This window comes from Myxocyprinus asiaticus, chromosome 24, assembly GCF_019703515.2.
Source record: "Myxocyprinus asiaticus isolate MX2 ecotype Aquarium Trade chromosome 24, UBuf_Myxa_2, whole genome shotgun sequence".
NCBI classification, from domain to species: Eukaryota; Metazoa; Chordata; class Actinopteri; order Cypriniformes; family Catostomidae; genus Myxocyprinus; species Myxocyprinus asiaticus.
In genome coordinates, this window is record NC_059367.1 from 38,140,926 (window position 1) to 38,160,203 (window position 19,278).

A 19,278-nucleotide genomic window follows, 5' to 3' on the forward strand; every position below is an offset into this window, starting at 1 on the left:
CGATGAAAATGCCTGAGAAATTGCATTCCCCCTTTCACTGCTCCGGTCCCTATCGCTTATCTTCCTGCTACCGACTGTAATGTTCCACTATGAGGAGCTTCCATGTGACGTCGAGCGGCCGTCTAGCTTTGTGTGTCCATATATGGTCATCTACGTCACAAAGTTGTTCCGTCCCCCTGTTAAACAAGAAAGCGTTGGAGTTCCCTGCGCTCGCAATAGAGGGATGAGCGCTACACTTGTGCAATCACCACAAACATCTCTCTACTGATCCGGAGAACATATCACTTCAAAACAGTCCAAAAGCAGTCAACAATCATCCTCGCGAAGAAACATCAGCGCGGTGCTCATCGCGCATCTGGATACAATTTGGAAAGGGATTGACATCAATTTGTGTCGCTTTTTAGTTAGATATCAGAAGACTGGAGATTGTTCGGGACGGAACACCTGTGCGTGCTCATTGATGACAAACTGAATAACTGCTATGACAGGTAAACTAGCGGACAAGATCCCTATTACCATGAGCAGTTTAATCAACCACATACCTGACAGTCTCTATCCAGAAGAAGACATTCCTACATCCATGAACATTTTCACAAACCCGGACTCTATTTCGCACTACTCACAAATGAATACAGGTAAGGATGAAACAAAGTTTTAAATGAAGTCTCAGTATGCTGTTGTAGGAGTTTGTAATGTGTTGTTTTGGCTGGTTAGAGTTTACAGCGGGTGTAGCGCAGCACCAGTTGCCTTGAAGCCGGCTGAACGCGCTTCGCTGCTCGGCCATGGAACACCTGTTAGCGCGCGCTTACTTACAGTACTAAACACTACTACTGAACTGCAGGCTACTAATGATACAGCGACAGTTGCCGTTTTGCACTTTAAAGCAATTACTTGTTCAGAATTACTCCATTAAAACGTTTCAAGTGTTTATCTTCCCAATTACTGTGTTTATGTTTACAGTCTATGATGCATAGCTACATGTATTCACATAGGCTACTTAATGCCATTATTGTGATTGCATATTCTAATTGTATTTATGTCATATGTGTAAAATGAACACTGTAAATTGTTACCATGGGTTTTAAAGACGAGTTAGGCTATCTACAGTCCAAGCTGCGCTTTTTATTCAGCGGTGCAGTATGGATTTCTGTGACAAATATCGGTAAATGAATTGTATAGATTCACAGGGTCTTTGGAAAGTTAGTGAAATGTTCCAATCACGTGATTTGAGTGTGAGGTGAACAGGTAAATATCAGGTAATATCATTCCGAGCCCACGCGCTGCGAGACAAGGGAAACTACACGCGGTTCCTGACACAGACACAGTCGTGCAATCGATATAATTTCATAAATGATCGTGACATATTATTTTATAAGCCTTTTCGTTTTCAACGTGCGCTTTCTGTGGAAAACGCTTCATTTCGGCTTGTCTCCGTATTATTGCACTGGCATACATTCTGTCCTGTTTATGACATTGTATTTAGATATTCTATTATTTAGATAGTTTTGATTAGTCGGTGTTTTATAAATTATTGCCCCTGGTTCTGTCCCTCCATGCGCGCGAGTGGGCGTTTATGGGCACGCTTTAAAAATAAATAAATAAATAAATAAATAAAAAGCTTGAGCAACTCGAGAAAAAAAAAAAAAAACACACACACACACACGTGTAAAAGAAAGTCTCTAAACTTTATATATATATATATATATATATATATATATATATATATATATATATATATATATATATATATATTACCTGAATTTAACATTGTCTATTCATGACTCTTTTGTGCGCGCGCCCTTTCAATATGTTTATCCCTTTGAAAATAATTTGAATTTTCTGTGCGAATTAAAAACAAAGATGTAAATGTAAAAACAAATGTGGACATGTATATTAGACTGGTAATCCAGCAATAGCCTTATAATAATAATAAGAAGAAGAAGAAGAAGAAGAATGCTCTATTTGTTGAGCTAATGGTGCAAATATGTGGATCTGCCCCCATTTAGGCTATATAATTGTCCTAATATATCTAATATAAAGATATAATGATTTTTTTCTTATTGTCGTTGTTTGTTTGTTTTTTCTCCAATCAATTCAAATATATTTTTATCGAAAGCTTGAATAGCTGTCAAATTTTAAAAGAAAAATCCACAAAATCCATAAAAAAAGTAGGCCACCACACTTCACGTGGAAATATTATAACCTTATATTGTGAGCCATTAGAGAATCTGGTAAAGAGTTGATCATGTCAAATATCTGAGTTATCATAAAGAGTGAAATGATAAGTTCATTCGGCCTCTTTACATATTAGTGGAGTTTCACAGTAGTCATTGATGTGGTTTTCATTCTGAAGGTTAAAAGTGGCGACGTTTTCCACACTTGCGGGAGAGTAGCCTGTTGACTTCCTTTATTTAAAACATATCAAAATCAACGCGAAATATTCAGTTCCGGCTAAAGGTTGCTCTATAATAAATTAGTGTGTGTGGGTTCTTGAAAAAAGAGAATTATTTGAGAATAATTTCTCAAAATATGTACATTATCTTGCATTTCTTCAGGAGAGAATTTACAGAATTTTTCAGATTTCCCTTTATATTCTGCATTACAAAACAAAACGAAAAAAATGCATGGGTGTAAAATGTCCCCGCACATATCCTGTAATGACAGGAAATAAAGTGAAATTCATTTTTCTTATCTGTGGAATACACCATGTTCTCCTTTTCTCCCCGATTTTGCCCAAACGAATCTTTTCCTCCAGACACAGCACAGCATCTCTTCACACATGTACCCTGTGTGTGTTGAGCAGATGCGACGACCATCTGTAATTTTCATTCTGTTTGTTTCTACAGTAAGCCTCAATTTGGTATACACACTGTGATTACTGTAAGTGCATGTACAAGATAAAACTAAATGAGCCATCATTAAATATTTATTTTATAGATGTGCTGTGAGTAATTAAGTTGTCGTCAACACTTTATCATGTTAATCATCATAGTTTTGTATGATTACAGACAGATTAAAAATGTAAGATTAAAACTGATCAAGTGAAGATTCTTTTAGCTCAAGTGGTAGGGCATTGCCAGCAATGCCAAGGTCATGGGTTCAATTCCCAGGAAACAAACAAAATGTTTATCAGTAAAATACCTTGAATGCACTGTAACCCGCTATGGACAAAAGTATCTTTCAAATGCACAAATGTAATTGTAATTACCGTACAATGGATCCTTTTTGGCTGTAAAATTTTGAGCACCTGTCAAGTGTCAAGAGACTCTCCTCTCTCTGTGAAGGCTGAAAGTGAAGGAGATGGAGAGAGTACAAGATTACAGTGATGTCAATGGTGAAATACTGTTGTATGGAGAAACCTTAGTGCCAAATAAGTTTCAGTCCTTCAATTGAATACACAGTAGATTCGTTTTTGGGACACAAAGAGAGAGAGAGCTGGCGAAGGAGGAGGGAGATTCATTGAAATCTTGCAGTACTTTGCTCTTCGGATTTTGTCAAAGATCAATTCCCACGCCTTCATTTGGACTGATATGCTTTACTTCGTTTTTTGTTTTTGTTTTTTTGAACAGGCTATTAACAGAGGCATGCCAAGTCGTTGTCTTCTGAGACCAACTTAAAACTCAAGTTAAAAAGCAAGCAAGGGAAAGTTAGTAGTTAGAGTCTATTAGATGATGTACATCCTCCTAGAAGAAGATGCAGAAATTTTCACTAGCCACTTTGCCATACATAGTTTCTTTTACCATTATTTGATGTGGTTCTTGCATTCTGAATTGACTGTATCCATTCTGATCTTGTCTCACAGATAATATCATGGACTTGGGGATGGCTGGAGAGAAGGGAAGTGGAGAGATTCAGTATGGCTCCAATAGTTTTCAATCCGGTCGAAGCGGACAGACCGTCACCTACCTAGGCAAGTTCGCGTTTGACACCCCTCCCTCAGGCAGCATCGGAGGCTCGGGTTGGTGTCCAGATAACAACATCATCAGTCTGGTGAGTGCCGGAATCCTGGGCGTGTCACCGTCACCAGGCAACATCAACGCCCAGACGTCTTCGTCGAGCGGCAGCATGGGCGGCCAGTCATCAGACATGGAGCAGATATACGCACCACCTCTTCCAGCCTACTCTACCTGCGGCGAGATATACCCAGAGCAGGTGACATTCCATCACAGCCCTGCCACGTCATCGTCTTTGCCCTACCCGAGCTCCGACTACCACACCACGTCCAAACCAGGCATGGATGGCAGTCTCTTTTCCATGATCCCAGACTACAACCTCTTCCATCACCAGGGAGACGTAGGAGTGATGGAGCATAAACCCTTCCAAACCATGGACCCTATTAGAGTGAACCCACCTCCCATAACTCCCCTTGAGACCATTCGAGCCTTTAAGGATAAGCAACAGATCCATCCTGGGTATCTCGGTGGGCAACAGCACATATCCCAACACCACCAACCCTCTCAGACACTTGCTCTCAAACCCATTCGACCAAGAAAGTACCCCAACCGGCCAAGCAAGACCCCCGTCCACGAGCGCCCACACGCCTGTCCGGCGGAGAACTGTGACCGTCGTTTTTCACGATCAGACGAGTTGACGCGCCACCTGCGCATCCACACGGGGCACAAACCTTTCCAGTGCCGCATCTGCATGCGATCCTTCAGTCGCAGCGACCATCTTACCACGCACATCCGAACGCACACCGGCGAGAAGCCCTTTTCTTGTGAGTTCTGTGGACGCAAGTTTGCTCGCAGCGATGAACGAAAGAGGCACGCCAAGGTGCATCTTAAACAGAAGGACAAGAAGCCCTCGGACAAGGGCAGTAGCACTGGGGCAGGGGGGAGCCACGCTTCTCCCCCGAGCTCCTGTGGGAGCGCGGGACCCAGCAGTGCCAATATCATGACCGTTACCACTTGTGCATGAGATGGACTTGCAAAGTAAGACTACAAGGAGAAGAAATGAAGGTTTCTTTTCTTCTCTTAGATACACTTGACTCTTATACTCTCTCCATCTCTTCATATCCATCCATTTCCTCCTGGTTTCTGTTGATTATGGTGGCGTATTCCGGTAGCCACTAATGTTTTAGGTCAAATGGATGCAGAGTTAGTGGACTAGTGTCGCATGAATGGGAAAGATGGTGTGTGGGGGGTGGGGGGGTTCAAAGATAACAGTTCTAGCAGTGAGGTCAATCCACAAATACAGCACTTACCGATGCAGCGCAATCACAAAGTTAAACTCTGGCTATGGGGACAAGAGGCATCCCTTGAAATTGTATTCTTTTTATTTTTGTTTTCCATACAAGGAGAGATCTGATTGCTGTTTCTGTTTTTCCTACGTGTATTTGACTTTGTCATTGGGTTGTCAGATTTCTAAAAGTGCACTTTCATTTGCTTATACTGTTTTGCGGTCCTTTTTTTAAATGATTGTTAATTATTTAATTTTTTGTGTTATTGTTGTTGTTTTTCAACAGAATGTGCCAAATTTATTTAAATGCATCAGACAACTTTTTTATATTGTTGCTTGTTTTAGCCTGGCTGGGATTGTACTGAAGTTACAGGCATGTAACTTTACTGTAAGAGTCAATTCAGACATTGATTTGGGAAAAACCTTTAAGCTGACTGAGTTTCTGGTGTACATTAAAAGTCTGTTGCATCGTTAAATTGCATTATCTTCATATAATAAAATCCCTTTGGTACAATTAAGGGATCTGAATGGCGTATGTAATCAACAACAGACTGGCAGTGCAATAAAATGAAAAACAACAACGATAAAACACAGTCTGGCTCAGAAATGTACGTTGTAGGGATGAAATTAAAACACAGTTGTGGCCTTTTTCACCTAATTGTTTCACTTAATTTAGTGTGCATAATGGCCAAACTTGCTGTTCTATACTTTTCTTCTGTGGTGGTCCAATCCAAAGGTTTTGCCTTTCTGTTTTCACTGCCTGTAGGCACACATGCACTAGTATCACAGAAATGATTGAATCAGTCATCTTTGAGGACCTGCAGCAATATGCATCCAGTTCAAACTACACATGGTGTCAACAAGAGTTAATACTGTAAACATGACTTATTTTCATGTGAACATTTTTCTGGTAAGGTTTCCATTGTCATTATTGTCATTGTTTTACTGGACAGTTATGTTTCATGCTTTTATCATCCAATATTTTTCGTTGGGTCCCTTTCTTATGCACATTGTATATTCAGCACATATTTTAACACACACGTACACACGGTTTTCAAAATGAAATCAGCCAAAATTATGGTAATGCCTGCCTGCAAGCATCACCACTGGGCAGGATTGATCTTAGGAGTCATTGTTTTGCATTTTCACCGGCTGCGGCCTGCCTGCTATATGCATGCCATTCAAGATGTTTTTTGGATGGGAACCATTTTGATATTATACTGCTCTAAGGGGCAGCACCGTAATGTGGTATCTCCACAGTTACTCATATTAGAAACATGCCTAGAGATTCTGAATATTAACAAGAAAAACGAGAGGGGTTTTGTACAGTTAAATATACATACATATTACTACATGTTTTTTACACGGAATGTATAAAGCAATTTCCTTCAGTATTATGATGTGTGTCTGTGCGTGTGTGTATGTACACACCCGCAAACACCCGCATACTCAGATATTACATTGACTGAATGTTGAAACGAAGGATGTGTTTACATTTTCGTTCTCTTTCTTTCTGTTTTTCAGATTGTGATTGTGTACATAGTGCCAAATGTTTTATAAGTGTGTGTGTGTATGTGTGTGTGCTGGAAAAGTTGAATATTGACAGTGTCAAATGTGATGCATTTTACATAATTTCTACAAAGTCTCAAATATTAACCGTTATTAGCGCAACATTGCAATTGATGACTTGCGGACACACTGAATGATGTGTTAAATGAATAAACAGAAAGATTATTTGAAAAAAAAAAAAAGCAAAAACCTGTCTCATTATCTTATATGCAAGCTATGCATACAAAGCAAATCATTTGATGAAGGCATAACACTATTTAGTCGACAACCTTTGTGTTTAAGAAATTTAGACTAAGAATTGGTCATTTTATAATTTTACAATTAAGCTTCACAACTAGTAGCATTTAAAAATGTCACAAAAAACGTAAATAATTTTTAACGCTGTTAAGTGTTTATTCACGTTATTCATTTCTTAGCAATATTAACAACATTGTACATAAAGCCCAAAGATGAGAAACCATCAATTAGCTTTAAAAAATAAATAAATAAAATAAAATAAAAAATTGTCATACTCTTCGTGAGCTCCACTTCCGGAATGTTCTTTTTTTCCACCTCCTTGCAAGGCCAGTACTGTAAATAGTTTTTTCTTTTAATATTGTTATTATTATTATTATTATTATTATTATTATTACGGTTACACATTAAAAAATTACAGTACAGTGGTAATCAAAATGTAGAATATATTTAATATGTAGGATTAATTTGACCATTAAAATTATTTTCCAAACTATGTCACTCCTTTGATAAAATGATGCAACTCCTTATAGGCAATATAGTAAGCGTTCATTTATCAGTATTCATCAGGATGTTTTTCCTGCAACTAATTTAAAAAAATAACGCATTACTTACTGTATCTGGGGTGGAAAATGGAAATGATAAAAACCTAATATTGATCCAAAAACTCATCTACTCACTGCTGAAATTTGCCGAAAGCTAAACATGGATTTTTAATGTATACATTGGCATTATTGTTTTGAATTTATGCATCGATATGGCCCTTAATGTCAGCATTGTGTACACAAATAAGTTTGTGCCTCTTAACCTCTCTCACTGTAATTAAAGGAGGGGAAATATTATTGAGAGTTGATAAGCTAGATTCCCCGGTGGAGAGTGTAAATGTTGGGTTAAATCAGCAGAAAGGTTCAGGATAATACTTGGTTCTCCTCAAGGTTCCTCTGCTGCCCTTTTTTCATTTTTAGAGAGATATCTTCATTTCAAAGGCACGTATGGTATGAGAACTATTGTTTTAAAATAAGAATACATACAAAACAGTATCTGGCTTTATTTTAATATTATCTGTTATTTTATTTTCTTCTTTCTTTCTTTGCCAAGATACATCAGAATCCAGGGCCAAACTACAGCAGTAAAAATAGAGAACGCAGCTTTCACAGATCAGATACGATACCCAGTGGAATTGTGTATATGTGTGTGTATGTGTATTTCTGCAGTTTGAGAGTGAATTCATACTCTGATGTATGGAATAGAGTGGTTTGGAAGAAAACCGTGTTTAATGTTAGAAGCTGTGTGCTGAAGAGTTGAAGTGAAGGTACAAAACTGAAATTCAACTGGTGTTTGGGATAACGTCCTTATAATTCTAATTTATAATGTATGCTACGACCAGTGAAAACACAATATCCATCTTAACTCAGATTTTAATAGCTAATACAAGTAAACGTCTTCCTCTTAAAGTTCTGTGAAGCAAAAAGCAATCGTTACCTCCGGAGAAACTTGTGTGTGTGTTTGTGTGTATGTATGTTTTTCAGCATGCTTGCATGCACCTGTTTATCTGTACTTCCATGTTCATATTTTCCACTCTGTGTGTGTGTGAATGTCTCGGTCCATCTCACTAGAATTGCCAAAAAAATGGTCACTAAGTACAAAATCAGTGTACTGACCATGTGTCTAACCCTAGCCCTAACCTTAACAATCGATTGCTAATTAATTTGATTGTGTTAAAAAGAGCAGCGCTGTCAATATTCTTCATAATGTCTCCTCTTTTGTTCCACGCGAGAAAGAAAGTCATATGGGTTTGGAACAATGATGAGTAGATTTTCATTTATGGCTAATGTAACCCTTAAAAAGTCAATCTGTTTTTGAAGGGAATAGATATTGTTGTGACTCATGAGAAGTGTCACAATTGAACTCATCCACGTCATGGTTTCAAAATGACTGTTCACTGTCTGACTCTGGATCAGAGCCAGAATGAACAGCCTTGTTGTGCCAAACCGGGTTGCAGGCTTGGTTTCCCTGGAACAATATGCATAGAGGACACCACAGAAATGTAAATGTGACCCTAGTTAGCGCTCAAGCAGGCCCTGTTTCACAACACTGATTCACTGTTGTTTACCTGATTATTTTGCTCCCTTTGAATCCCTCATTATAGTTGGTCATTAAAGACTGATTTAGCAATGGCTCATCTCCTCTGCAAAAAAAAAAAAAAAAAAAAAAAAAAAAAAAAAACAGATATGAAAGAAAGTCATCTTTATTGATGCCCATCCATTCTCATAGTACTGAACTGTTCAATAGTGTTTACGGTTTATAATGTGGAAATTGTTGTGTGGCCACCTTGGGCCGATATTTTGGTATCTGTATTCTTTTCCTACAGGACTGTATCTTATGCATGTCTTGCATGTCTCTTATCAGAATGGAGGCACTTAGAGTTGATTGTGATCACTTTTATGAGCACGATGGGCAAAACCGTGGGGTTTAGCTCAACAGAAGAAAGGATCTTTTGATACGTTTTTACCTCCTGTTACTTCCATTGCCTTATACTAAGGCCCAGTGTTACTTAAAATCTTTTAATAGTTCTCAAAATTAATTGATGTAATCTTTTTGTGGAGAGGACATGTTCTCTTGGTTTCTCATTTTGTTGTAAATTCAATGTTTTCTGGTTGACACGTACTTGAACACACACCTGAATAAAATGCGATTGAAAGCATTGTGTCTTCTTTGTGTTCTGGTTGCACATGTACAGAACAAACAAATATGCATATATATTTTATGAACAAAAGTGTGGTTGACAAAACTGGCAAAACTGGTTTACCACCACTATAACCAAGCACTTGTTTCCATTGATCATGGTATAAATAATGGGGTGGTTGTACTTGCTTGTTTTGATTATTGGGGGAGAATCTACGCCCCTGGGGTTTGTCTGAAAGAGATTTGGGCTGGCAGATTACAACTATGAGGCATTCAAAAACTTTAATATGATCAATATATTCATAAGAAGAACTTTTAAGGGGGGACATTTTTCAATTCAACACAAATGGAGAGCAAAAGTCTCCTTTGGTTTCTCTTATTTTTCACCAGAGGAAAAGACTCCACTAATCTCTAGAGTTTCAGAAGATATTTCAACAATGTCACAGAATGTGCTCAGATCTGACAAGACACCACAGTCTGCGATCAAAATTCAGGTATCTCAAAATAAAATCAATAATTTCTTATTAAATTATACCATCTTGAGTAGCCTACTCAAGTTAACAGCACTATCTTACTGTATGTCAACAAGAATTGTCTCATTTATTCTCAAATCTGTTCTTATTTCTCCTAAGGGATATATATGGAGGAACACTTGAGTGTCTTCAACTTCTCAAAAGCTTTTAAAAGAGCAATATCTGAATAAAAAATGACTTCAAAAAAAGCCTGTGGGTTACCTTTCAAATGTGACTATTCACATTATACTACATGCCTTTTATTTATATTTTTTCTCAATTAATTCATAGTAGATATTTCTAAGGGTCTATAATCAGTCGACGTAAAGAAAACGGACTTGCTTACAACATTTGTATTTGCTTATAAACGCATTATAATCTCAAATGACGTGAAAAAGGCTCGCACGACATCCGTCGCGCGGCTGCCTGCAGTTTGACCTGTCCGCTTGCCGTAGATTAAAAACTTCAACACTTCCTGCTCGCTGTCCGGCTGTAAAAGGCGATGGTTTGGACAGAAAATGATTATTTGTCGATTGATTTGGATTGAATTTGAACGCAAGATGAGCTGGTATGTATCACGACTGGTGTATGAGTGAGTAAATAATAACAATTGGGTTGTTTTCGAACCGTGTGAAGTGTCGCTGGCTGTGAGTCAAAACCTAGTGAGCTCCCTACCTAGACAAGATGTTTGCGAGCGCTTCGTACGCTCGAATAGAATTGAAGATTGTGTCTAGGCTGACGGCTCGCGAGGTTTTGAAACGCAACCGTTGATTGGCTAGCGCGCTCGTGAGGCACCAATTTACAACTTTTGAGTTTAACGTGAATTTAAACGACACTGTGCAATCCTAAGATATTACTATAGCTATATCATTAATGTATGAATCATTGACGAATATCTCTGTATATTTCAAGCAGATGCAATTTTCCATCTTTCATCAATGACAGAGATTCCAGAGTGTTTCAGTTAAAGGAATATGCCGGTTTCAATACAACTTAAACTGAATCGACAGCATTTGTTGCGTATTATTACGAGTACGACTAAATTAATTTCGACCCATCTTTTTTTCTTTTTTCTTTTTTTCTTCTTTTTTGTCTTTTATAAAAAGCGATACAGATACATTCTTCTGTTAACTTGATGTAAATTAGTTTTAATCATTATTTTCACAGTAGTTTTAGGGTCACAACGTTGTCATGGCAATGAAGTTGTAAAATTGGATATAAAGTTTAGAAGCGAATTTATCACATTAAAATCATGTTAACACACATTGTTTTCGTCTTGCACTAGGGCGTAGATTGGGGGGGTGGGTTGTACTTACTTGTTTTGATTATCTGGGGGATTACCTCCCCCCCATCCCCCCTGGAATCTACGCCCCTGGTCTTGCGGCTATACATTTGAAACAGTATGTATTTTAACGTTTATGGATTTGCCCCCATTCACTTCCATTGTAAGTGCCTCACTGGAACCCAGATTTTTGCTCTTTTTTTTTTTTAAGAAAAAGAGTGGCAGGTAACAGTTCATTTATGTGGTAATCAATATTATGCCACAAATATTGGCGATTGAGTTTAACCCGGAATATTCCTTTAAGTAAACTGGAAACAACTTAACCGGCTTATCCAATGAATGTAAGTGTTGTGTGCATGCCTCTTCACAAAAGCAGAGAATAACTGGATTATTTCAAATCTCATGTAAACTTGGTTTTCTTGCTTTGTCAGATTTTTTAATAAGCTGATTTTTGGGAGTTATCAGCATATTGTTATGAATATAAACAGGCATTAATTTGTTTTTTTGTTTTTTTTTATGTACTTTATGTGTATATTACTTTCCAATTGAAGCTGTAAAAGAACTAGGGAAAGGTATTACCATTAAACTAAAAAGCAGATGTATTTGTACATAATGACCTATGCAGATTTTTTTTGCTTGGTGGCACTTATGTTAGTGGACAATCTTTGTGCAAAAATGTGTCTCGTACAGTTATTCAGTTACATTTAACATTTAAAGTCAGATAATATTGCTTGGCAATTTTCCAGAAGGAAATGGAGTTAAGAACGTGCTCGTAACAGTTGCTTATTGCACGTGTGAAAGTTTATAAATCGATATTAATAGACAGATAAGTAAGGCACAATGTACATTCACCTTGGACTGGTTTATTTTGCAGTAATAACCGGCTAACTAAACATATTACTAGGGATGTAATAAAATATCGATATATATTGATTATTGATCGGCACGTTATTTTATCGATATATTTTTTGAGGCATTGATATTTTAAAATGAGCCGTTATTTAAATTAGAAGCCCAATTTGCATGCTTTCCAATTCACTCAGTTGTGCTCTGTTTAACAGTCTGGCGTAATAGCGTTGGGAGACCACAAGAGGGTGATATAACACTTACTGAAGCATACACACACACACACACACACACACACACACACACACACACACACACAGGATGAGCTGGTGTGGCGCAGGAGATAGCAGTCCAAAGTTACACAGGTTTTTGTACTTCAAGAATGAACAAAGTGATGTTCATTTTGCAGGTTAGTTTATGAAACTGCGCAAACTGAATGGTTAGAAATAGCGACGTTTATTATGCAATTTCTCTGTATGTAACCTTGAATAGGTCTTTCATTCAAGCTGTCAACCCACAAAACAACCGAAAAATAGGCTCTATAAAAGATACATATTCACAGTAGATCATCCAGTGATGGCTAGAGTAAATATTCTTTGTCCTTTGATAATGATATGGGTCAAATTTAATGGAGAGCAATGTGAGTTGCGCTCCGTGGCACTTCAGAATGTTGACGCTGAACGTTGGCGGTGTAGCTGAAGTAAATAATTGTTTCAAATTTTAGAATGTGCCATGTCATCTGCCAGATGCGTCCAGTGTGTGGTCCAATTTAATTTACCCTGATGCTCACACTTTACCAAAGTTGGGTTGAGAAATATGTCTGAAAAGACAAAGATATTGTGCAATGTGCAGCCCTATTTATAGTATCTGAAAACAATCCTGATATATATCAATAATCATCTGAAAAATCTTCCGATTATCAATGTGTGAAAAAGACATCGATACCAAGTAGGGCTGCAACTAACGATTATTTTGATAATTGATTAATCTAACGATTATTAGAATGATTATTCGACTATTTGGGCGATTATTGCAACGATTAATTAGCTCTTAACCGATTATTCAGCTTGTGCCCCGTATTAAACGTGCTTACTAACAATAAAGAGGACAAAATCATCTTTTAATAACACCTCTAAATGGCATTCACTGAAATAAAGGAAAAAAACAAATACTTTTTATTAAGTTTAATTCAGTAAAGAAATTCACTGCAAAAAATCCTATTGTCATCAAGAGTTTTTGTCTTGTTTTCCATTTATAATGGTCTAAACATCCTTAAAACAAGATACATTTACTTGAGAAGCAACATATAAGATATTTAGAGAATGTATCTTAAATATAAGTGTATTTTGTATATAAGTGAATTTTTTCACTTGGTTATACTTCTGCGAGCGTAGTAAAGACAAAATATACTTTTATTCAAGATCTATTCTCTAAAAGCAAGCCTAAATATCTTATATGCTGCTTCTCAGGTGAATGCATCTTTTTTTTTAAAAGGACTTTTAGATATTTTAAAATATTTGTATTTTTAGTATTATATTCAACATTCTCAGATAACAATTGTTTTTTCCTGCAGTATAGCTGCTAAAGAAAATGTTGTTTTAAAGGAGTTTTAGATATTTATATTGGAAGCCAAAACAAAACAAATCAAGAATGTATTTTGTTTCAGTGTATAATGGGGTGAAGACTACTCTCTCTCACCTTTCTGTTCACTTCAATCTATCTTTAACTCACAAAAAAAAAAAAACTCTCTCTAACTCCAATTTTCTTCACCATAAGAAATGCACAGTGACACATATATTATGATTCAATAAGTCGCGAGCAATCACGTTATAATCTAGCTGCATTAAGCGTGTGCGCTCGAGGGATGGGCGTCCCCGCGCCAGAGTGTGCATCAGCCAGGTGCAGTTTCAGTCTCTCCCCCTTAGATTGGGACATTCACGCAACTCATAGAAGAGGCGCTGACTGCACAGAGAAATGCAAGTTTCGGAGTTTGTAGTTATTTACATGATCTGCTTCCATATTATTTGAACTTTAATAAAGCTATAACGCATTAAATATAACTGCATTTAAGATGTAACGCCGGGGTGTTTCCTTTAAAGACACTCGACGCGCAAGTTTTGCTTCAGCGGAGCAGCAGCTCCAGCTCCACTTATTCCACAACGAGAGTGCTTCTGTATTTACTTATTCTGTATTTTTGCATTATCATTCCATCATACTTCACCTGAAGCTGTAAAAGTTTAGGGTGCATCTGGACTGTGAGCTGTGTAATTCTTCCTCTCCTCAGTCAGGCGCGAGCTGCAGTGCTGCTCTCGCGCATCATCATTAGAGGTTCGTAAGATCTCATGTTATGTTAAATGACATCAAATGACTATTCGACAACAAAACAATGTGTCTACAATTTTTTATTGTCAATGTTGTTGATAACGTCAACTAATCGCTTCAGCCCTAATACCAAGCCTACTTATTACACAATTATGTATGAAATAAAGAGATACATTTATTTTTTGTAAATATTGATTACAGAACCAATCTTATACAAAAATATTTGACTGTAGAATGCCACATCACAATCAATTATTATTTTTAAGTACATAAATACAATATGTATTATTATTAAGTACATTCTCATAAATGATATATCTATAATATAATTAAATAATATATCAATATATCAAATAAAACTGTCTACACGTGCTTTCCATTGGACGCCTTTATTTTTCTGCAGAAAAAATATTTCGTTTCTGTCCTCTGCAAAACTTCTGGAAAACACTTCACCTTTATCTTTGAACTGGACTTTGGCCTGAAACTCATTGGTCACAGCCTTGGTCACGTGTACCTGTCCCACCGACTGCCAGCGATAATTTCAAACAAAGCGGATGTTGTTTGTAAAGTGATTAACTCAGCAGAGAGTCCAAACGATCAAGGGATTAATGACCTCCCGCCGGCAGATGCTAATGCAAATGGAAAATTTCAAATGCTGTCTGTCATTTTGGCAGATAAAAAATATGGAAAATATTTTCACCTAGAGCATCAGTTTTGACTTCACTGTCTCTCACACACACACTCTCGCTGCGTGTGTGCCCTGTTTATTGCCTGGTATTAATATGCGTATTAAAGGGCGTCATCACCATTAACACCTGGTAGTATGCGTCTCTTTTGAACAATTGTGTTCGGATTTCGAGGCAAGGTCTGTATAATTGCCTGCATATATCAGTCATTACGTTAGTGTGTTACTGCATGTTCAGTGTGTCACTTTATAATAATAAAGCACAAAAATTATAGTAACAAATTGGAAGCGCGAAAAAGCGGTGCATCGTTTCTGCTAATTATTACATTTAGGCAACCTGGTTAGAGGATAACCTGCATTAGAGCTTCAGAGATGCATGTGCTTCTCATCTGTGACTTTATTGTTATAGGCTATCAGGACCATAGAAGAAGTTTAGTGAACCTGTGCAATTTCCGATTGGATGTTTATTTAATTTAAAAGCCGCACGTAAATGTAAAGTTTAAAATCTTGTTTTAGCGCAGCGGTTGATTGACAGGTAGCTACTTTCACTCAAATATTCCTTGCGCTTGGGGAGTCAAAAATATAATTAAGCCTATACACTGTTATGCTGTTTTAATGGATGCTACGCCCCCGAATGTAGTAGGCCTACTTATTCAATTAAAACAAGTATGATGGATAAAAATAGACCATGATGGAAATTTTACAACTCAGTCCATGAGAGTGACGGATAAAGATTTATTTCTAGCGCAACCTCTGCTTATAACTCTACAAAAAAAACAAAGAGGGTCAATTGTTTGGTATAATTTTAAAGAGAACTTTTCCAAGTTTTTTATGAGAGCTTGTGATATGTGTTATGGCCAGTTCTGAGTCATAAATTCTCAGCATAAGAAAATTATTTTCCCTTATTTTTCTGATTTGACATTATATATCTCAGGGTGTAAATAATGTAGTTCCAAAAAAACAGATTTTATTTAGTTCCCAATCATGTCAACTGTGTCTGAGTAAAATTTTGTGTTTTTTCGACAAAGCAATCAAAAGTTATAGCATCACAAATAGGGATGGCACCGATATGATACCTGGACATTTTTACCTGTATCAGGTATCGGTCCGACGAGCCCGATCCAAATCCGATACCCTATGTTGGTCATTGACGTTACTGTCAAGCTCAAGTAACCTTCAAATCACCATTAAAGTAGTCCATATAACTCTTGCATTTTATTCAGGCTCTTAAAGTCATCCAAAAGCTTTGTGAATTGCAAAAGGCTGTGTTTAATAATAAATATACAGTCAGCATACACAGCTAAGTAGTCTCTGGCACCACGCTTTACTGAACGAGCACTGCTCTGCCGACACACACACACATAAACACGTGCAGAGTCTCATGATGCACTGCTCAGTGCAATATGTGGTTGCTCCACACAAACTCCATCTCAGATGTAGATGATAAATAGTTCGGTCCACCTATAACATGCATTGAGAACAGCATTTTACCAGATGTTGAATGAGAAGCGTATTACACTACTGTGAATTAGCCTACAAACAAACACTCAAACACAGACTTCCTGGAGTGCTCAGTGCTGGACTCTCAAAATAAAAGCCTTAAGAAATTACAACTGAAATGTATTACCAATGTATCGTAAAATTATGATTATTATTTTATTATTATTATTATTATTATTATTATTAGAAATTACAGTAAAAACGAATTGGGTACCACAAATTACTGTGTGATTGAAAAGTGGATTGATATACTAATAAAACTAAAATGAAATAAATAAATAAAATATAGCTGCAAGCAGCGCTGACGGGCCCAAGCTCCATGGGTCCATTTCTACCTGGTGGCTTTTGGAAAACAATGCAAGGTGGACACATGCATTTGGCATTTGACATTATTCTAAACAACTTTGAAGCAACTTGGGTAAATACAAGAGGACTATTTTAAAGTCTGTTTTAAGAGCCACACTTCCTGCTACCAGGTGGTGGCGCTATGACCGTGTCAATTGTGCCGCATCAATGTGATCAGCCCTCATTACCAAACATACAGCTGAATGTTCATCAAAATCACACAATGCACACAGAAGATATAAAGAACTTCTTGTTTAACATTTTTTGCCATAAATCAATTACTTTGCCATGGTGGCACCATTCAAAATATCAAAAATCCATTTGCTATTTAGCATCTACAATGTCTTGACATGATGTTGCACAAATTTGGTGCCAGTCACATGAATCCCCTAGGAGGAGTATTTAAAATTTCAGAGCCTGCGATTTTTCAGAAAATCCAAAATGTGAGACTTTTGTTGGGCGGAGCTAATGACTGTGAGTATGAAAGTTGTTCGGCTTTATGAGAACTATATATGTACCAATTTTGGTGACTGTAGGTGAAAATGTGGGTGCTACAGAGCCCCCTTACATGCTCATTTTCAAGGGGGCGCTTCAGAGCCCCACCTGCAGACCCCCCCTTTTGTATCGTTCCATCCCTAATTACAAAATAATTGATCCTAGTGTCCAAAAACGTCTCTTAACAAATAAAACATAATAATTGTACATAAGAACTAATTACACATGGAAATATAACAATGACTAAAGGTATGCTCTCTCTCCAAAGCATGTAGGCATGAGTAACGAGATCTCATTCAGTTCCATCGATAATCTCTGCCCATATTTGGATGAATTCCATCACTGGTTGCAGTGATCTAAATACTAGTACGATTGGTTTAGCTTTCCATGATGCTAGACAGTGTACTATATAATTTCAGATGAAATCATCTGATCCAGGAAAGCTAACATGTATTTAGCCAGATAACACATTATGTGCTGTGTGTACATTGTACTTCATGTGGATTATCTAATGATCTATGCATCTGATTATGTTGTATGAGGGCTCATTTTAACAGGAATCCCTTACTCTAAGTAATGGTATGTGATTTAATGTTCTTGAAAAAATAGAAAAATCCAAGGCACTTATGTGGTATGAATTAAAAAGCCTTCTTTCTATTTTTTCAATAATTTTTGTTACCCCGTTTTCCAGTAAGCAACCAGTGGCTATATATTTCTGACATTTTGTAGCACATCTAGTTTTGTTTTTTGTTGTTGGTTTTTGTACTTTTATTTTATGTTCTTTTTTCTTTAAGTTATAAGTGAGAACGCAGCTTATAAGCAGAATCTGTTTACAAGTAACATGTATGTCAAAGACATGTACTTAGCTATTACTCACTATATGTTTGTCTGTGAGTAAAACAAATAGGCTGGTTATATTCTACTCTTTGAAAGCTTTCCAACAACATATGACACATGGCACATATTTGATCGGTTTGATATTTTTACCAATAACAATAAAATGTCCAGTGCAAAATTATTAATACATTATCAAAACAGAACACTTCTGATTTGTCTGCAAATTTCAAAGCACTTATTCAGTTTTGGTCATAATGCCTACATGCATTGTAAAGTACAGCTTCTAAGCTTTAAAATGATACCTATTTTGTGTTGGTTAAGAGCTTAAAGTGTTCATGAAGCTCACACCTGAAAATCGTCAGAAAACCTGGCTAGTGTAGTGCCAGCTATAGCTGAATTGCTGTCTTGACTTGCCAGGGCCCCAGTTCAATTGAACAATTCACATATTGTAAAAAGTATTTGAAAGCTGAGGTGTTTTTCTTTCTTTTTTTTTTTTTTTTCTAATTCATGATAAAGAGCATTTATACAGAGTATCTAACCCTATATGTAACCAGATTGATTGGAAAGTTAGAGCAAAGTTAGGCCTGCATTTGTTTTGGCTCATGGCTTTGTGACCACACCAGAGTGATCCTCTACGTGTGAAAATTAGATAATGTCTCAATCCATTCTCTCTGTCTAAAATGATTCTGCATTTTGACAACACTGACCAAACAAAACGTGATTTTATGATCCAAAACGAAAAAGCAGCATTTCCTTCTTTCTCTTTTGACTCTTATAGGACTTTGTAC

At 37.0% G+C, this 19,278-nt stretch overlaps 1 protein-coding gene and 1 pseudogene across 1 annotated transcript; both read left to right on the forward strand.

Moving 5' to 3' along the window:
* Window positions 1-231: 231 nt before the first annotated feature.
* Window positions 232-9,707, forward strand: LOC127415471 (early growth response protein 3-like). Its single transcript, XM_051654244.1, has 2 exons — window positions 232-635; window positions 3,803-9,707. The coding sequence occupies exons 1-2, from the start codon at window positions 482-484 to the stop codon at window positions 4,915-4,917; spliced, it is 1,269 nt and encodes a 422-aa protein (XP_051510204.1). The 5' UTR covers window positions 232-481; the 3' UTR covers window positions 4,918-9,707.
* A 911-nt stretch (window positions 9,708-10,618) lies between these two features.
* The window catches only part of LOC127415497 (bridging integrator 3-like), a 111,368-nt pseudogene continuing 102,708 nt past the window's right edge, over window positions 10,619-19,278 (forward strand).

Coding starts and splice junctions, on each gene's coding strand:
- LOC127415471 (XM_051654244.1), top strand. CDS start 482: ATGACAGGTAAACTAGCGGACAAGATCCCTATTACCATGAGCAGTTTA. Junction 636..3,802: donor CTACTCACAAATGAATACAG/GTAAGGATGAAA, acceptor CTTGTCTCACAG/ATAATATCATGGACTTGGGG.